The 18,124-nt window shown below is 36.1% G+C and overlaps 3 protein-coding genes and 1 long non-coding RNA gene across 5 annotated transcripts; 3 read left to right on the top strand and 1 right to left on the bottom strand.

The window, feature by feature from the left end:
- Positions 1-12: 12 nt before the first annotated feature.
- On the top strand, positions 13-3,566 carry LOC122077494. Its single transcript, XR_006139807.1, has 2 exons — positions 13-2,300; positions 2,665-3,566. It is a non-coding gene; the product is annotated as an uncharacterized LOC122077494 (long non-coding RNA).
- Positions 3,567-4,925: 1,359 nt separating this feature from the next.
- On the top strand, positions 4,926-7,486 carry LOC122076119 (protein OVEREXPRESSOR OF CATIONIC PEROXIDASE 3-like). 2 transcript variants are annotated; one of them, XM_042641411.1, is made up of 3 exons: positions 4,926-5,510; positions 6,830-6,948; positions 7,145-7,486. In XM_042641411.1, exons 1-3 carry the CDS (start codon positions 5,397-5,399, stop codon positions 7,386-7,388), a joined length of 477 nt encoding a protein of 158 aa, XP_042497345.1. In that variant the 5' UTR covers positions 4,926-5,396; the 3' UTR covers positions 7,389-7,486. The 2 variants fall into 2 exon arrangements, with proteins under 2 accessions (XP_042497345.1, XP_042497344.1); XM_042641410.1 differs by having other exon boundaries at positions 5,085-5,621.
- A 1,626-nt stretch (positions 7,487-9,112) lies between these two features.
- LOC122076385 (uncharacterized protein At1g15400-like) lies at positions 9,113-9,499 on the top strand. Its single transcript, XM_042641688.1, has one exon. It carries the CDS (start codon positions 9,113-9,115, stop codon positions 9,497-9,499), a length of 387 nt encoding a protein of 128 aa, XP_042497622.1.
- A 6,927-nt stretch (positions 9,500-16,426) lies between these two features.
- On the bottom strand, positions 16,427-17,808 carry LOC122076207. The gene is made up of 2 exons (XM_042641528.1): positions 17,205-17,808; positions 16,427-16,744 (listed from the first exon to the last, which is right to left on the bottom strand). The coding sequence occupies exons 1-2, from the start codon at positions 17,586-17,588 to the stop codon at positions 16,592-16,594; spliced, it is 537 nt and encodes a 178-aa protein (XP_042497462.1). The 5' UTR covers positions 17,589-17,808; the 3' UTR covers positions 16,427-16,591.
- Between the last annotated feature and the right edge of the window lie 316 nt (positions 17,809-18,124).

Here is an 18,124-nt window from a genome sequence, read left to right as displayed (position 1 = left end):
AATTTCGGAAAGTCGTTTGAGATGGTATGGCCGTGTTCAATAGAGGACATCAGATGCACCAGTAAGGTGAAGTGATCTGATCCAAATAGAAGGATGTTCAACCTGCCAATGATTACAAAATTTAGATGGTCGATGATGAATGAGCCACCAACGTGGGAACATAGAAAATCAATTTAATGCAGTGTGTGCATGGTAAACGATGATACTACACATGATGCAGTAACACTTGTGTTGGCTTGAACCAGATTGGAGGCCCAGTTATAGAACTGGGTCCAAGTTTGGGTTTTGGGACCAGTAGAACATTTAGGCTTTAATTTGGGAATAATAGTGTAATCTTTTTATTTTGGGGGAGATAGCTATGTAGTTGTTTCAAGCTTTCCTATATTTTGTTTTAATTCCTAGATTGAATTAGTTTCCATTTTTGATGAAGTCTTTCTTATTAATATAGATATAATAAACACAATTTGTAGTTGATTGAATATGGAATATTGAGTGTCGTTGAGTGTGCCTGTGTTTCTGTGCCTCCCCTCTTATCTCTTCCCTGCGTTTCAGAACTTCCTATCGCCAGGTTGTTCTTCATCCCAACTTCTTTCCTTGTTTCTCCTTCGTCTTTGCTTTTAATATTTTTTTAGTATTGCTACCCTGTCCTGGCATGACCTTGGGTCCAGCAAAGAGTGCATCAATCTCTCTCGATTCTTCACTAATGAGATTCAAAACCCTGGGGTTTGAATCATACCCTCAAGGTGGTCCTACATGGAATTACCTGCTGGATATCAAACTAGAATCAAGATTTATACACTGAAACTCTCGCCTGGAATAGTTTCAGGAGTATCTTTTATTTATTTATACTTTCAGATATCTGATTGATCTGCCTGTTAGTTGAGTTTGAGAAAGTTTTGTGTTACCTACCTAACTCCAAAGTTCCCAATTGATTGGGTTGCAGTGCTTGAGTTCCATTGATCACACTTGAGAAGGGTTGCCGCTGGTTCTTTCTCTACCATTTAACCCCACTCGCAGAAACTTTTTTCTGCTCTCATCTCCAACCTCTGGTCCTCTTATTGGCTGAAATCAATGGATCTTAGGGTTAGCTATCAATCCTTAAACCTTCAACTTGTTTGGAGTTGTGTGTGAAGAGGAGTATTCATCGCAAGCTGATGCAGTTCAAGGAAGCAGACTACTGTTCACGTGTTACTGTTCACATGATACTATTCATGTGGTACTGGTCACATGAACAGTGATACTGTTCATAAATGGCCATCATTGTATGCTTCAGTTTTAGGAATATGGACAGCTGGCATTCTTAAGAGATGCTGCCAAAATTCTCTAGGATATTATATCTTAGTTTCTATTTTCAGTGGTTACTATTTTCTTGTATTGCTATTGAATAATTAGCTAGAGTTTCTATTTTGATGTTAGTTACTATTTTTTAGTTAGCTTGGCAGCAAAGTATTGTCCCCTCGTTATTGGGAATTGTTAATTTTGTAATGATGATTTGAAGATTATAAATAAAGAGGATGGACTCCTTCTGCCCACTATTTTGGTTGAGGCAAATGCTTTTTGAGTATGGTGAGCTGTGGTGAATCAGCCACGTCCATTGGTGGTGAAACCATGGGGGGAGGGTAGTGATGCCCAACCACAAGCGTAGGTGGTGATACCTACGGTCATATCCCTTTTCTCTTTTTCCATTAAAGCATCTGTCGATCTTTGATGGGACCCTTGGAGGTGATCTCATATTCTGCCAGTGGTTTAAACTTGCTTTTATTCTGTTATTACTGTGGTCACAATCCCCTTTGTTAACCCTTTCTAATCTGTCAGATTTACTCTTAGTTTTAGCACCCTACGATTTCTAGCGAAGGCCATATTCTGTCTCAGATTTCAGTCCTGTTTTCTAGATATCCAACCGTCAGATGAGCCTCCTGTTTTGAGGGCTTATTATTCCATATAGCACTTTCCTTCAACCTAACTTTGAGTCCCATCAATTTTTGGATATGGAGTTATTCATCTATGTTCTGTCTCTTACTTTCTAATTCTGTTCTAATGAGTTTTCTGCAGATCAGTCCGTTGAATCAGCCCCATCTGTGGAGCATATAACCAGGAGGATTCTCACTCCATTTTACCTGGTTTCAAGCCACACCTGAGTGCCGGTTATCAAGTTATTAGAATTTGTATATTATGTTCTGTTTACGCTACTGTTCTGGTCACTGTGATTCTGTCCTGTGGTTTTGTTGTCGATTAATCTGTCCTACAGGTTAGCGTACTCCATCACAAGCCTGCCTCCACTGCTGGTTCAGAATTGGGAGGTAGAAAACAGCCCCCTTTTTTATGATATAATATATAGTGTCTATTTCTGTTTTTGCCCTCACCTTTTATCCCTTTTTGTCTTGCTTCCAAGTTTACCCCTGCTTAGTAAATCCTAAATCCCTTTGTCCCTTTTTTCTTAACTTCCCAAGTAGCCTATTGAAAAGTTCTGGTTAATTACCGGAAGCCACTCTCATTATATGTTGTCTTATTTAGGCACTAAGGTGGGCCCACAACAATAAAAAATGGGGATTTTTAAACTCGGGATTATATCAATTGCTATCAGAGCAAACCTGGCCATGACACCTTATATTATCAAGACCAGAGTATGTTTGCCCTACTGAAAAATTGCTATTTTCTTCGTAGATGAAGGGCAAAGGGACTATTTCATCTTGCAGTCCATGGTTGAGATGTTATCAAAGCCCAATGAGATCATCATCAGTCTGAGGATGATTCCCTTGTCCAATTCTCCATTTTACAATATTGTGATGGTGCTTATTGTGAGGTGTTTGATTCTTCCAAGTGCATTATCAAAGCTGGTCACCAATGGTTAGAAGCACGAAAGTGTGTAGTTGATCGTGATAGCAACATGTGCTTCCTAAAGCCTATACATCTACATCATACATTTATTTTAAAAGGGCTGGTTGATCAAGTATGCTCGGAGCCCTAGGATGTGGCACCAACAATGCAACCATAGGAAGAGCCGGAGGGCTCAACCCAAGAGGAAGACTGCTTTGATGTGGGACAATAATTAATGGTAAAGGGAGACAAGATGGTTATTGTGGGTGAGGCGATTACAAACTTTACTGCAACAACAGGTGTTCATATTGAGTTTGTTATTACCCACATATTTTAAGTCGGATGCAACATCGAAGCTCCATATTTTGGATTCAGTTCAAGTTGCAAGCAAGGAGTAGCAAGCTCCCGTTAGAGTGTTTTTATTTCTGCCATTCCACCAAACTTGAGGAACAATTTTTCTCAACACTGGGGGAATTTATGCAGTGATGCTTGCGTGGGCCAGCTCAAAACCTATTGGAGGCCAAACAAAGAACTGGGTCGAAGTTGGGTTTTGGGTCCAGTAGAATATGTAGGCTTTAATTTAGGAATTATATTGTAATATTTCTATCTTTTGGAAGAAAGCTATGTAGTTGTTTTTGGTTTCCTATTTTATTACTACCTAGATTGAGTTAGTTTCCATTTTTTGTTGAAGTCTTTCTTCTTTATATAGATGTAACCAATGCAATTAATAGTTGATTGAATATGGAATATTGAGTTTCTTTGAGTGTGCCGGTGTTTGTGTGCCCTCACCTATCTCTCTTCCCTCTCTCCCATTTCTTCCCTGTGCTTCAGAACCTTATATTGCAGTGGTGTCCTTCATCCCATCTTCCTTGTTTCTCCTTCGTCCTTGCTTTTAATCTTTGTTCTGTTATCGTTACCCTGTCTCCTTCTGACCTTGGGTCCATCAAAGGGAGCGTCGATCTCTCTCTTGTCTTGATTTTACTGAGCAAATTTAAATCCTGGAGTTTGAATCATACCCTCAAAAGTGGTCCTACATGGAAGTAACCTGCTGGAAATCGCACTTGAATCAAGAGCTCTACACTAAAACTCTAAAGTCCTGAACTTCTGCCTGGAACAGTTTCAGGATTTTCTTTTTTTATTTTTTATTTTCATAGCTCTAATCGATCTGCTTATTATTTTGGTTTGAAAGTGTGTGTTATTTACTTGCCGAACTCCAAAGTTCCAAACCGATTGGGTTTGCAGTGCTTGAGTTCCATCGATCACACTTGAGAAGGGTTGCCGCTGGTTCTTTCTCTACTTCCTAACCTCACTTGCAGAAACTTTCTTTGCTGTCATCTCCAACCTCTGGACCTCTTATTGGATGAAATCAATAGGTCTAAGGATTAGCTATCAACCCTTAAAGACTCAATTTGTTTGGAGTTGTGTGTGAAGAGGAGTATGCATCGCAACTCACAAGCCTTCCTTCTGCTACTGGTTCAGAGTTGGGAGGTTAGAAGACAACCCTTCCCCCTTTTACAATATAATATATAGTGTCTATTTACCTTTTTGCCCATCGCCTTTGATCTTTACTCACTTTTATGTTTTATCCCTGTTTTTTATTTTGCTTCCAAGGTTACCCCTGCTTAAGAAATCCTAAATCCCGTTGTCCCTTTCCTTTCGCTTGCCAAGTAACTCCTTGAAAGTTCTGGTTAATCACCAGATTACCACTCTCATTACATATTGTCCTATTTAGCCACTTGGGTGGGCCCAGCCCATAGTGATCACAAATGCCCGGGATCGCATCAATGTTTCTCTTGAATGGTGGAAAATATGTACCCCTTTAACTACTTCAGAATCAGTGACCAAAAATATCACTTACTAAAAACCTTCCTGAAAATTTAGCCTTCGGTCTAGTAAGAGTAGGAAATTGTCTACTTATTGCACTTCTCCCATAAGCACAACACAATGGAACTTGATTCCATGAACGGCTTCCCCAAAAATTGAACACCTGGCTTGCTAGCAAGTTTGCCATATATTTCGTGTGTTGGCCTTTGCCTTGAAACAGAAACATCAAGAGTTCGAGACTCCCCCCCCCCCTCCCCTTTTCTCTGTTCTTGCACAATCATAATAAAGCAACAGGTTTTGTGTGTGGTAACAGTCTGAGTTAAGAACTTGTTAAATAATGTACTGTATGGATGGTGCTGAGTGAGCATACATGGAAGACAGTTTTTTAGCCCCATCGGCTTGTGCATTATCTTCATGTGCTTGCTGGAGTAATTACTTAATGCCACATCAGTTTGTGCATTCTCATTCCATGCTATGGTAATTACTAAAGGCTTGGTTTTTCCTTCATATATGCTCTTCTATTCATAGTAGGCCAGGTACCCATTCTCTTTGCATGCTATGGTAATTATTAAAGGCATGGTTTTTCCTTCATATATGGTCTTCCATTCATAGTATGCCAGGTGCCTGTTCTATCTTCAGTAATCTATATCAGAAAGCTTCTATTCTTGCAGATTAAAAGTCTTGCGGCTGAGCTTTGTCTTGATAGGGCAGTGGTCCTTGAATTGCTTCGTGATCCCCCTCCTTACCTCGTATTGATGTCTGCTGCTTTACCTGATAAAGTTGAAACAGAAATTTCAGAGCCTGAAACTAAAAGCACAGAGCCTTCTAGTGCAGAAGAGAAGCTTGATGTTGTAAAGCCTGAGACCAAGGTGAGAGAACCAGTACATGTAATGCAAAGTAGATGGTCCACTCAGAAGAGACTGAAGAAAGTGCATGTTGAAACCTTTGAAAAAGTTTATAGACGCACAAAACGTCCATCTGTGAGTAAATTTTTTATTTCTTTGTCTGCGGGTAAATTTCCTTTTATGTTGGTGTGCAATGTGTTGGCAGAGCAAATATGCCGAGTCAAAATAACATCAGATAAATTTTTTTTTTTTTTTTTGGGGGTGGGGTGGGTTGGGGCAGGGGAAGAGGAAACCAATATTGTTCTTTGTGGAATCATTGCTTGTTGCTAAGAAATTATTCGGGTATAATAGTAGTCATGACTCATAAGTCAGCCGATGAACAATACAGAAATTCATGTTGGATATTTAATAATCAGAAAGTCATAACAGATCTGTAAGAATTAGAAATCCATTTAAAATACTTTAAACTGGTATTAAAATGGGTATATAGAAATTGCATGTGAGCATGTTTTGTATTGTGTTCTTTGACTCAAAACATCAAATGGTCACTGATATGTTCGGTCTTTGTATTCTTGACCATTTTGATGGTTGCTGTTCCAGTGAGTTAATGAGTTAAAATTATAAGTTATACTACCATAGTTTTTAACCCCCTTCCTAGTTCAGTTTTTGGCATCATAAATATACTGAGAAGTTCTACTTTATTTTTATCTATCAATTTAAATGTTCAACCATTGCTATAGACAAGAAATGTTTATTTCCTTTTCCAATATTTTCATGTAATAGTGTAGTTTTACTGATGGATTTTCTGTGTCTGCCTGTTTTCTGCTCAAGTATGAGTTCTTATTAGTTATTGCCTATATTCTGTATTATTATACACTATGACAACACTCATAATTGGACATTAAAGTTCAGTAGACCCTTTCCCGTTTACCTTGCCTGAATATGATACAGAGGGGCCAAAGCCCCCAACTCGAGAACAGAAGTAGATGCTTCTCTGCTCACTCTCCCATCTTTTGGAATTGCAAGTTGCAATGGTGGGGTTGGTCTGTCTTGGCCATCCATTTTAGTCTTTCATATATTCTGACCTACCTAGGTTACCCACCCATCTGATGGCATATTTGTGGGCATAAAGGCCAAAAAAAAAATTATTTTATTTTGTCTATAATTGCATGCATTACCATGATTGTGTGGATGCTATTTTATTTATTTATTATTTTTTTAATTTCACTGAGGGTACATTCATGTAATGTGGCTGTTATTCAATCAATACTGTTATTCTAGACATGTATTAGCTGTATAGGAATCCTTTGGTCCTTACAACTTGCCCAAAAATGACCATGCAGAACACAATGATTAGCAGCATAGTTCATGTGACTAACTTGCCTCGCAAAAGAGTGCTGAAATGGTTTGAAGACAAGCGTACAGAAGAAGGGGTCCCTGATCACCACCTCCCATATCAACGGTCTGCTCCTGAAACTGTCTTTAGCAATAAAATTGATCTGTAAAAGCTGGTTTAGATGTATTTGAATCTGATTTCCTGTTTATATTCTATAGAGCATTTTGTATTCATCCTTTGCTTCGCCCAATCTATTGCTGCTTTGACACTTCCAGGAGTAGATTCTAGCACTTCATAGGGATTAACTTTCATCTGCCTTCAGGTCACAAATTCAGTGTCATAAAATGCAGTTCAACTTAACAGTGTCAGCATCCAGACTACCTGGACATGGAATATCTCCATCTCGTCTTCATCTACTTCCATGTACCATATTATTGGAGCTGATTCAGGAGCCTTCAGATTATCCAATTGTAGATTCCCTGGTCTATGTGAATCCATACTTCACTGACCCACTTTGTTGCAGCCTTAGAAAATTTTCCTTTCATTTTTTCACAATACAAAGGTAGCTAGCTCTCTTTCTGCTACTTGGTGGAGAAAGTTGAAATATGAAAGTAGTTGATATAGTAACTTTGTTGACCTCTTTTCAGTAATCATGTTTGGAAAAGACCCAGTCCTTTACCTCTGACCTCAAAACTCTAAAGTAGCTACCTAATCTCTAAATGGTAGAGGGAATGCCATGTTGCTTGTTTTGTCCTTGCGTAGTGAAAAACCCACATTGACATCATGACTGATGATAATCTTTTAGACTTGAATTTGACTTTGCTTAGGTTGGGTGGGAGGCAATAGTTGTTGTGGATGGGCTCCCAAGGGGCTGGCAAATGCAATTTGTTGATTGGGTAATTTAAATAATGGGACTGCAAAATGAAATCTCCATATGTATATTTAAGATTTGTAATCTTCTTTTATTGGTCTTTGGTCTTTTGGTCTTTTGGTCTTTTGGTCTTTGGTCTTTGGTCTTTGGTCTTTGGTCTTATTCCCAAAAATTTTTTAAGTCGGAAAATATATATTTTCAAAATAATTTGAAAGCGATATTGTGTTATTATTATAGAACTTGTCAATATCTTTGTACATCATTCTACACAAAATGACAGATTTATCCTCATTGAAAAAAAAAATATAATACTAAAAGGAGAAAGTAAAAATGACAAAGAGGTAGTGTCACAAATTATTTATCACTTGGAAGAGTGTCAATAAGGAAATCCTTTTAAAAATATAATTGTCTATGAGGCTGATTATAATTCAAACATTAATGCATGCTCCATCAAGTGGAAAATATTCGAGCATTAAGTCAATTATGACTCTGAATACTATAGATTTTTTTTTAAGTGCGTAATGGTCCGTATCGACTGGGGTTAATCCATATCAGTGTAACGGCTCATGGTAAGGGTAAAACTGTCTAAAAAAATCATTTATTTTAACGTGGGAAACTGTTCGATATGGGTCGATATGGTCGATCTATATCGGATACCGATATTTAAAACTATGCTCCCAATCTTACATGACCAGTTCCAAACTTCCCCCCAAGTCAATGATTGGTTTGGGGGAGTGTTACCAAACTACAAATGATCTGAGATCAAAATTTCATTGTCCACCAAATGTGCCATTGTTGGTCCACTCATGTGTTCTTTGCTAATTCTCTCTCCTCCCATGGGACCCATGATGTTAAAAGCCCAGATGGTCTTAAAAATAAAAATAAAAATTAAATTTGTATATAGATTCACTATTTCTATCGGATCCATGTAGTCAACACCATTTAGTGGGAATAAAGTTATGATTATCATTTTTCTCTTTTAATTGACTGATATTTCTCAGTAATCTTGGTAATTATCATGTTCTTATCCTCATCCAGCTAAGATGGGTTTTTGAATCAGTCAGTCACTGATGACTATATCAGAACCTGCATTGGAGAAATTAATAATTAATAAACAGTTAAATTAAGTGCTTAGGGATAATTTAAAGAAAACTAGGAACTGTCTAGTTGAAAAATAACTTCTAGTATATAATAAAGTCATAATTACATCATTAGCTATAAGAAACTTTATTATTATATTTGTGGGCAACATCACACATGCCCACTGCCCCTCCTTCCCCTCTTTCCTTCTTTTCCTCTCTACATATATATAGATTAGATCTCTGAATAAGGAGCATATATATGCTTTAATTCTCTCATAATTCACAACAGAAATCTATAGATCATATCGCAGAGTTAGAGAGGAGAGTGGTTGTGGGCATGGCTGGTCTGCAAAGGTCTACAATATCATTTAGGAGGCAAGGTTCATCAGGGTTGGTATGGGATGACAAAGTTTTGTCAGGGGACTTAGATGAGATGAAGCAGAAAGAAGAAGGAACAGAAGAAGTAAGGGAGTTGAGAACAAGCAAAAGTGTAAGGGCAAGCAGGACAAGAGTGGATCATCAATCGGGTGCAATGAAATTGGAGCGTAGCCAATCAGAGGGCGGCCGCCGGCGACGACGTGAGCACCGGACTGAAAGGGTGGTGGTACCTGTCACAGACCCACCTTCTCCTAAGGTATCATTTTGTGGCTTTTGTGCTGTCTTCAAAAAGCCAGAGATTCATAATAATAATAATCAACCTTCACTAGGTAAGCGCAAGTCCTAGTAGTATATAGTACTTGTTAGGTGTTATATTGATCTTGGCCTCTTTCCTTTTTCTGGGTTTTCCATTTCATATATACAGATAGACCAAGTCACTTCCATCTCTAAGTTTCTGAATGAGATGAGATGAAAGACAGGTCTGGCATATAGACATACCATTACCACCATCTTCATCTTGCTTCTCTCTCTCTCTCTCTTAGTTTCTTTCTAGACATGGTTTTGTAGTTTTGTTGGATACTTTTGCTTGTAATGCTTGTGCATATGGTGTGTCTTTGTTTGTTTGGGTCCTGCAGAAATGATTTTGATGTATAAAGAAATCCCAATGAAAACTTTTGAGGTTCTCTCTCTCTCTCTCTCTCTAAAACAAAGCTTTTGCACAAATGGTGTCTTTGTTTGGATCCTGCAGAAATAAATTTGACCCATGAACCACAATGAAAACTTGAGTGAGAGGTTATATCAAAAAACTTGTTTGGGTCTCTCTCTCTCTCTCTATATGTTAGGCCATTGATGGAATTCTGATGAAATTGGGGGTTTCATGTGCCAAAAGGCGCATGTTGGCTGGTGTATGGGTGGAGAGAGAACTAGCCCTATAATTATTTTATTTATTAATTAATTAAAGATAAGAGAGGCGGTGGGCTTGGCAATTTACAGGCGTGGAGTGGGGTCATGGTGACGTTTGGTGCTGTCACAAGTCAGTTTCATCATTTTCTATTGGATAATAATTATAACGATAATATATCTCTTAATTAATTAATTATCTTAATTATTGTAACCACATGTTTACATGCCAGTTAAGCTAGATTGCCGTGCATCATACCCTATAGGATTTATCACTTCCAGTAATTTAAGCCAATAAGCATAAACGGATGAGAGTCTCAATTGATGACATACTCTACTCACATGCTCCTCGAAATTTAAGATTTTGGGAAAAAAATACTATTCGATAGTGTTGTGAATGATCAAATATGTGAAAAAGTCGAGTCGTGACATGATGTCTTTTCATAATCTAATTTCATTTTCTCATGTGTCTTTGAAGTAATACAACCCGATATCAAATCATTACATATGTATCAATATCAATATTTTTAGAGACCGATACAACCGATATATGATACCAATACCTATAACCTTGTCCGAAACCCTTGTCACGTCTCCTTCTTCCATGGATGTATCTTGCAATCTTGGAAACTAGTCTGTTTGAAGAAATCAAGGTTTTAAATTACTCCATGTATAAAAGTGGTCAAATTCCTATTTGATTTGCATCAGAGTCAGTTTGAAACAGTCCGGAAAAAGAAAAAAAAAACCTTAGAATTGACATATTCGAGGAATCTTTTAATAATTTTAGTATTTTTATCTAGGAATTCGGCATATTAAATCTGTCAAATATAGGGATTCGTGACTGCTGATTTCTATCTTAATCAGCCAATTCCTTATCCGATTTGGGTTTTTTTTTTTTTTTTTTAATTGGAGGATCAGTTATATATTAGAAAAGAAAATTACAGAACGGGGGTGAAAAACATCAGACGAATAAGCAAGAAGAAGAGGGGAAATAAAGGAAGGAGGATGATTCATCGATTCTTGAATAGCCTAGAATAAAATTAACTATATGATCTAGGTCGAATGGTAAAGACCCCTCAAAAATATAGTCTGAAAACTATCTTAATATCCTATATCAAGAAAACAATTGAATAAATAATCTCAAAGGGGTAGTTGAGTTGATGAGGGACCTTCTCAACCCTGATATGACCTAGTTCACTCAATTGTGGGGTCAATATAGGCCCGAGGAGCTCGTCAAACCGAAGACCTGGAATCCGTTGTTAAAAAAAAAAAAAAAAAAAAAAAAAACAATTGAATAGGTCTCCTTCTGAAATATTTGACTATGACCATCATATACTGATTTCAGTCTCGATTCTATCACAAATCTATTCAATAGATATGAAAATTAATTTATGGTAAATAGTTTTTTAATTTCTTCAAAAAAAAAAAAAAAAGGGAAATAGTTTTTTAATGTTTGTCATTTACTTATAGCATTCCAACGGAGTTAATAGAATTTAAAACAAGTGAACAACAGCAACAACCAGGATGGGATTTGGAGGATCACATGACTAGTATGCTTCTCTACATGTTCCTGCTTATTTAGTTATGGGGACTGTTTTGTTTGTTTCCAAATAAGAACTGTCATAGGAAAATTTTCAATTATTATTGGAATGGAGATGAGATTAAAAAAAAAATATATCTTTTGATGTGGTTTTTAACAAGAAACAAGCAGAGCCATATCAGTGAAAATGTTCTCAACACTACCTCACTTGTTTTTGGCTGACTACCCAATACTTTTTAACCAAGTGAAGATTATCAGAATTAACTTCCTAAGTAATTGCAAAGTTTCACTTAATGGGAGGAATAAGACCTAGGCTGAAATTAACAGTTTGAATAAATAATTAAATTGATGTGAGGTTATAAATTGAAGTACCAATATAAGTTGTCTTAAATTTCATAGACCATGAAAGAAACATCATCAATTTTATTCTTAAATCTTAAATTTGATAGAGAGGGTAAGTTTCTTATTTTACTTTTGTGGCAGAAGGGGAGATAGCAATGATTTAGTTATTGGTATCGGTATTGGTGTCGGAGAGGATTGGTGCGTATCAATCATTTTTGCCCTTGCTTTTTAAAAAAAGTAAGCTTTTTTTACTGTTTACCCCTGAATCGATATAGGTAACCAATCCGAATTGATCAGGGATCAGGGATTAGTCTCAATCGATACTAATATGATACCAATAATTAAAACCATGGGAGAGAGTAAAAAAAAAAAAAAAAAAAAAGAGGACCACTCATTAACTCTTGGAAGGAGTTCTTATTAACTTGGTAGAGAGACCGCGGTTAAGAACAATGTTCCTAATTTTATCTTGGGAAAGGGTTCTTTGAACCACTGGTGTAGGGTACATTAGCATTTCTATATCTATCTCTTTCCTCCCTATTTGAAATGATATTGTTGTCCTCTAATGTATGATCGTTTTGTCGCACTTAATTGATACTTTCATCTATGGTGCTTGCTCAAATAACACTCTTCTTTTTCTTTTTAATTAAAATAAGGAAAAAGAACACTAACTGGTCATGCACCCCTATGCCCAGTCATAGAACCGCCTGAAAAGACCATCATGTCCCCTGTGATTGATGTTTTTATTGCTTTATCATTGGTTTGTGTGTTGGAGCAGTAGCCGTACGATCGAGTAGCGATCCCTTTCCCTTAAAGTAGTTTGTTTAAAAAAAAAAAATTGGTATGACAAAAGGAAAGAAGCGTTTTTTTTTTTTTTTCCTATCCATTTAATTTATTCAATTGGATAGAATTATTGAATTGTGAGTAAAAGATGCGGATTTTTTTTTTGGTAGAAGGATCGTCCTCTCCACATTGACCATTTGAGCCCCTCTCTCTCTCTCTTTATATGATTATATGTATTTTCTGCACCATAATTGATGTGATGTGAGAAATTCACCATACCGATGGCACGTAGAATCCCTCTCCCAGCTTTACCCAAAAAAAAAAATCCCTCTCCCATTGAAAAGGACCAACACGCCACATCACCACCCTTGTATAGAATTTGTATGCTAAATATAAAAAAATAATATATATATATATATAGTAAAAATGAATGTACATGACTAATGTCAAGACTGGAAATATTTGTCTCCCAATTTTCGGTATTGCTATCATCAAGAAGCAAATCTATCGAACAAAAAAAAAAAAAAAGATAAACATAACTTGATCTTGTGTTGAATATTGTTTTATATTCTTTTTACATAATAAATAGTGGGTCTCACATTGACACCATCTCTCCTATTTTAACTGTATGGGTATCATGTAAATCCATATGAATATACTATTTTTCTAATCCTTCACAAGTGTAGCATGTAGATTCCTTCTTATATTGTTCTTTTAAGAAACTATTTTCCATAAATAATATATGTCTTTTACCTATTAAGAGGGGGGTAAAAAAATTGTTATTTTATAAACATAATTCAATATAAAGTTAATAATGGTGCATACAAAAAGCGGTTGAACTGAATTTTTCCTCTTTTCTTTAATAATAATAATAAATTTGGATTAAATTAGTTTTTATTAATAATAATAATAATAATAATAATAAAATTTGAAATTTGGAGTAAATTATTTAAGATGGCATCAATGAGACAATTGAAACTAAATAAGGTGTAAGGACTTTAGTCCATCAATCAACAAAAAGCAAAGTCAAACAAATCAGAACCAGAAACTCCACCACATTGAGAAGTGAGGAGTTGGTAAGTTGCATGGACTTAGGTATCGGTATTGTATTGGTATTGGAATCAATCGATTCAATTTAGAATTGATCAATTAGGTTGAGTTTGGCATCGGTTGTAATCGTAGACTATCCTCTCCCAATATTTTTCTATTCATTTTCGTTTCTGTTTAACCAACCATCGGATTTTGAGCCATCCCATATCATAGAGAGAAGAGAGACATTCACATTCAAGAGAGCTCACATATCTCTCTTAGTTAAATCAATTTTAGAGTGATTCAAATTTGAATTAATGGAGATCGACTGATCTTGTATGTATATATGAGTCATGAATCACAATGGAATTAACAACCAAATGGACAACCACTTTCAAGTTTCAATTGACATTAGTGGCTGGCGTGGCCTATCTTTCCATATCAATAAGGAATATTTTTTTATTTGAAGTTAATGATATAATTATGTAAGAAAATAATTACAATTTTTTTTTTCGGGATTAAAATTTTTATTTTCCTTCCCTTTAATCTTTCATGCAACCGAACAAAGCCAATAAGGAAGAAAAATGTAGGCTCTTTCGTTGATGAAAAGGTTTTTCTCCCAACCTAAATATATTTAACATTTTTTGAATTTGAAGAATTTTCTCCTCTTTTAAGAAAATGAAATTCATACTTAGGAGCCAAAGCAGCTTACAACTTGTAGGTTGCAAATTCCGACAAAGGATTTTTTTTTTTTTTGTCAGGAAGAAATTCTATTGAGTAGAACGGAATACACTCCTGTTATCTAAACAACATCAACAGGTAAATTGTGATTAAAATTGGGCCAAACTATAGTATCCATTACACATAAGGTTCATTTTAGCAAAGGAGTACTAAGCTACACTGTTAGCTTCCCTTGATCCAAATAGGTGACTAGGTGTAATCGGTGAATTGATAATTGCCCCTCTCAGACCTAGCAATAGGGGGAGCCTCGTGCACTGAGTTGCTATTTTTTAAATCAATTTAACTTTTAGCGCAGTCCACAAAGATACGTCGATATGGGATCAACTAGGAATTGTTATCAACCTTTGCCAATTCCTCATTCCATGCTTTGCAACACCACATATTGTGTTTAAATAGAGAGATGTGTGTGATTCTATACATACACAAAACATCTATAAAAATGTCAATTTTTATTTCATGGAGGATGTGCTGATTATTTCAGGGTCCCACTGACACACACAAAACATTTTCTCTTAAATAAAATAATGGAACTCTTTTTCTTTTTTCCAAGAAATAGTGTCTATACTCTAAAAGGCTAAAACAATGTTTATGGAGAGGTGGGGGACAAAAATAACGAATGTGGGACATGTGAAACGATGGGATTAAGAAATATTTCCTAAATTTTGAGAGTGATTATACAATACAAGTTGGCAATGAAAATGAAGTTTACCAACGTTTACCATCCCTCTTATGTTTATAACACCACCTTTGACTTATAAACCATCTAATTTAATGTTAATTAGGTTGTAACATTCATAAAAAATTGTTGTTCAGTCAACTGAAATTTGTCATGGTTTACCACACTAAGATCAACCATGTGATAAAGGAACTCACATCAATTTCAGTATTTAAATTCCAAGCGAAAAACAAGTAGGGGGAAGTTCATAAAAAGTGGAATTAATAGTTCCCACAAAAACTATGGGATATTTTTCTAGTCATATTTCTGCGCTGGTGAGATGGGTGTAGGGTCCTTTATGGCATAAATCATTCATTTAAATTTTCCATGTGACAAGAAAACATAAAGTCAAATGTCTATAGTAGGTTATTATCTTACACTAGAACATGCAAGAAAACATGACATTTTCACTTTAGATTTTTTTTTTTTTGAATATTTTATGAGAGGTTTCCCCACACCGCTAATGTGGGAGCGCAAGATCTTCCTTGATACACAATTGGTAGACATGAAATAATATCATCCACATGGGGTTAACGAAAAAAAAATCCGAATGAGAGGTTGTAAGGCTGGTTGATTGCGTAAAAAAATGTTTTTGAGAAAGAAACCATATCCCATTCTAGCCACTACTATCAATAAATTAGAGAACTTACCTCCAAGCTAAGGTGGTACCTCAAAAATTCTGCTCGAAACCGATAATGCCCCACTTGAGTAATATCATCTCAACATTATTCGAAAGCCGCAGACAAGAGATTCCCCTTCACCGTGGTCCATCTCTCCATACTATACCTTACAATGATTACATGGATTTCCAAAATTTATAGTTTTTTTTTCCCCCTCTTTTTTTGGGTAAAATCTTTTAGCCAATTATGATCAAGATAATCTATTTTGTCCCATACACCAATGAAATAAGAACAATACTCCGAAACAAGTGCCATGCCTCTAGCTTGAAGTTTATTTTGTTTTTCCATTGGGAGTCTTTCTCTATCCCATCCAAGGTTATGAGTATAGGTATCAAGTTTGTATCAGTCTCAATCAATACTGATATGATGCTAATAATATATAATCTGCTGGAATCGGATTGTATCAGCGTAATTTCATAATGGATTTACTTTTTCGGTCATTATACCCAATCCATATCAAATACAATACTGATACTTAGAACCATGATCCACCCTCCCAAAAAAAATAATTTTTTTGCACAAATAATCAGTTTTAAGTCATATAACTAAGAAAATACTGATCTTAAAATATTTATATAAACTCATAAAGCATTATTATGATTGTAACATATTACATATACATCTTTCTTAAGAAAAGAAATATTATAATGATGAAACATATAAAGAGGTCAAACCCAGCTCTGGGCCTCTAATATATGTAAGTTTCTTCATTCACTTTGCTCTCTGAACCTTTGTCTTAAACACTAAAACAAATATATTTTCCATTGAAAAATAAAGGAAACAACCTGTAGAATGTGTCACGAAAGATCCGAAACTTGAGCCCACAATGCAATGCCAGGCAGGGCCATACACTCTATCAAACTCCTGCAACAACACCCACATGCACCCATCAGCCACATTTGTTTCAATCACATTATAATAAAGGAATAGAAAATCAAAAAAGCTATATTCCCCACTTGATTGATCCATTATGCATGTATTGGTTCAGGTTTAGTCCAAAAGGAAGAAGAAAGAGAAAAGGGTAAGATCCCAAATCTTGGATCATGTCTTCTTCTACCTTGTGGCCTTGTGGGGTTCATTGACAAAATTCAAACCTCAAAAGAAAAAGATTTTGTTGCAGACACCTTGTGTGTCCTTTCTAGTTCAATGGTCTCTCTCTCTCTCTCTTGAACAAAGCTTATGATGCTTCATAATAAATATCCAATAAGGAAAGTTAAAAGGAAACCAAAAGAGATGAAGAGAAAGAGAAGAGAAACATTAAAGGAAGAGATCAATAGAAAGATTAATATCTACTACATGGGTTAACTTTAAGAGACCCACCAACCTTCTTAATGTTGTGAGCCATATGTTTAGTGCTAAACTTCTCTAAGCTATCATAAGTTCTTCTAGCACACTTGAAGGCATGAACCTGCATGTATCCTGGCATGTCTGTAGCAAGAACTTTCACTTGAAGGAATGAAGCCACTGATGATAGGTTTGTTTCTACATGTGATACAGATTTCCTTGACTCCACCAAGTTCACCACCGCCACCGGTGTATCGCCGCGTCCAGCTTGCTCCTTCTCATGATGAGTCTTTGATTTTCTTAGAACCCAATTTCTTGACAGTACTGGTTTGCTTGCCTTGGCAGCTGCTGCATCTGATTCCGGTCTGGCACCAGAACGGTAAGCACCAAAGAAGCCTCTTCTTTGCTTACCATGGGTATCCATTACTAGAAACTCCTACATGAGTTGGTTGGAATGTTTAGCTCACAAGAGTATGTAATAGGTGAAAGGTCCTTTTCTTGGAATCATGAATGTACATAAGGCAGCTATACCCATTAAGATAATATTGATTTGTAGGGGGGAATTGGATAGTTCAAAGGAACAACCCATGTGTTAATGCTTCTGGTCTGTGTGATAAAAAAATGGTGGGAGGCGCTTGGGAAAGATTTTGATATATTTTGTTGCTTGGGCCAGATTGAATAATAGGTTCTGTGGTGGTTATTGGTTTAGACCATGATGGTCCTCAATGGATATGCTTGTAGAGAGCCAGCAAGGGTGACAACTCCATTCCCCTCTAATGTCTCCTTTCACTGGGTACCCCACAGTGGGGTTGTTCCATTCTGTGGCTCCCATCTTAATTAATTAATAATGGTATAAAATAAGTTTCCAGATTGGAATTGTAAGTAGTAGTTAAGATCTACAGATTTAAATGGTCTCATCTACTTATTTCAACCCTAAATCAGTGGAAATAGGATGGTGTT

Source organism: Macadamia integrifolia, chromosome 4 (genome assembly GCF_013358625.1).
Source record: "Macadamia integrifolia cultivar HAES 741 chromosome 4, SCU_Mint_v3, whole genome shotgun sequence".
Taxonomy (NCBI): domain Eukaryota; kingdom Viridiplantae; phylum Streptophyta; class Magnoliopsida; order Proteales; family Proteaceae; genus Macadamia; species Macadamia integrifolia.
The sequence above is the reverse complement of the archived record's forward strand: the minus strand, read 5'-3'. Positions and strand labels throughout refer to the sequence as shown.

Coding starts and splice junctions, on each gene's coding strand:
- LOC122076119 (XM_042641410.1), top strand. CDS start 5,397: ATGTCTGCTGCTTTACCTGATAAAGTTGAAACAGAAATTTCAGAGCCT. Junction 5,622..6,829: donor GACGCACAAAACGTCCATCT/GTGAGTAAATTT, acceptor ATGACCATGCAG/AACACAATGATTAGCAGCAT. Junction 6,949..7,144: donor CACCACCTCCCATATCAACG/GTCTGCTCCTGA, acceptor ATCTGCCTTCAG/GTCACAAATTCAGTGTCATA.
- LOC122076385 (XM_042641688.1), top strand. CDS start 9,113: ATGGCTGGTCTGCAAAGGTCTACAATATCATTTAGGAGGCAAGGTTCA.
- LOC122076207 (XM_042641528.1), bottom strand. CDS start 17,588: ATGGATACCCATGGTAAGCAAAGAAGAGGCTTCTTTGGTGCTTACCGT. Junction 16,745..17,204: donor TGGCTCACAACATTAAGAAG/GTTGGTGGGTCT, acceptor GTGTTGTTGCAG/GAGTTTGATAGAGTGTATGG.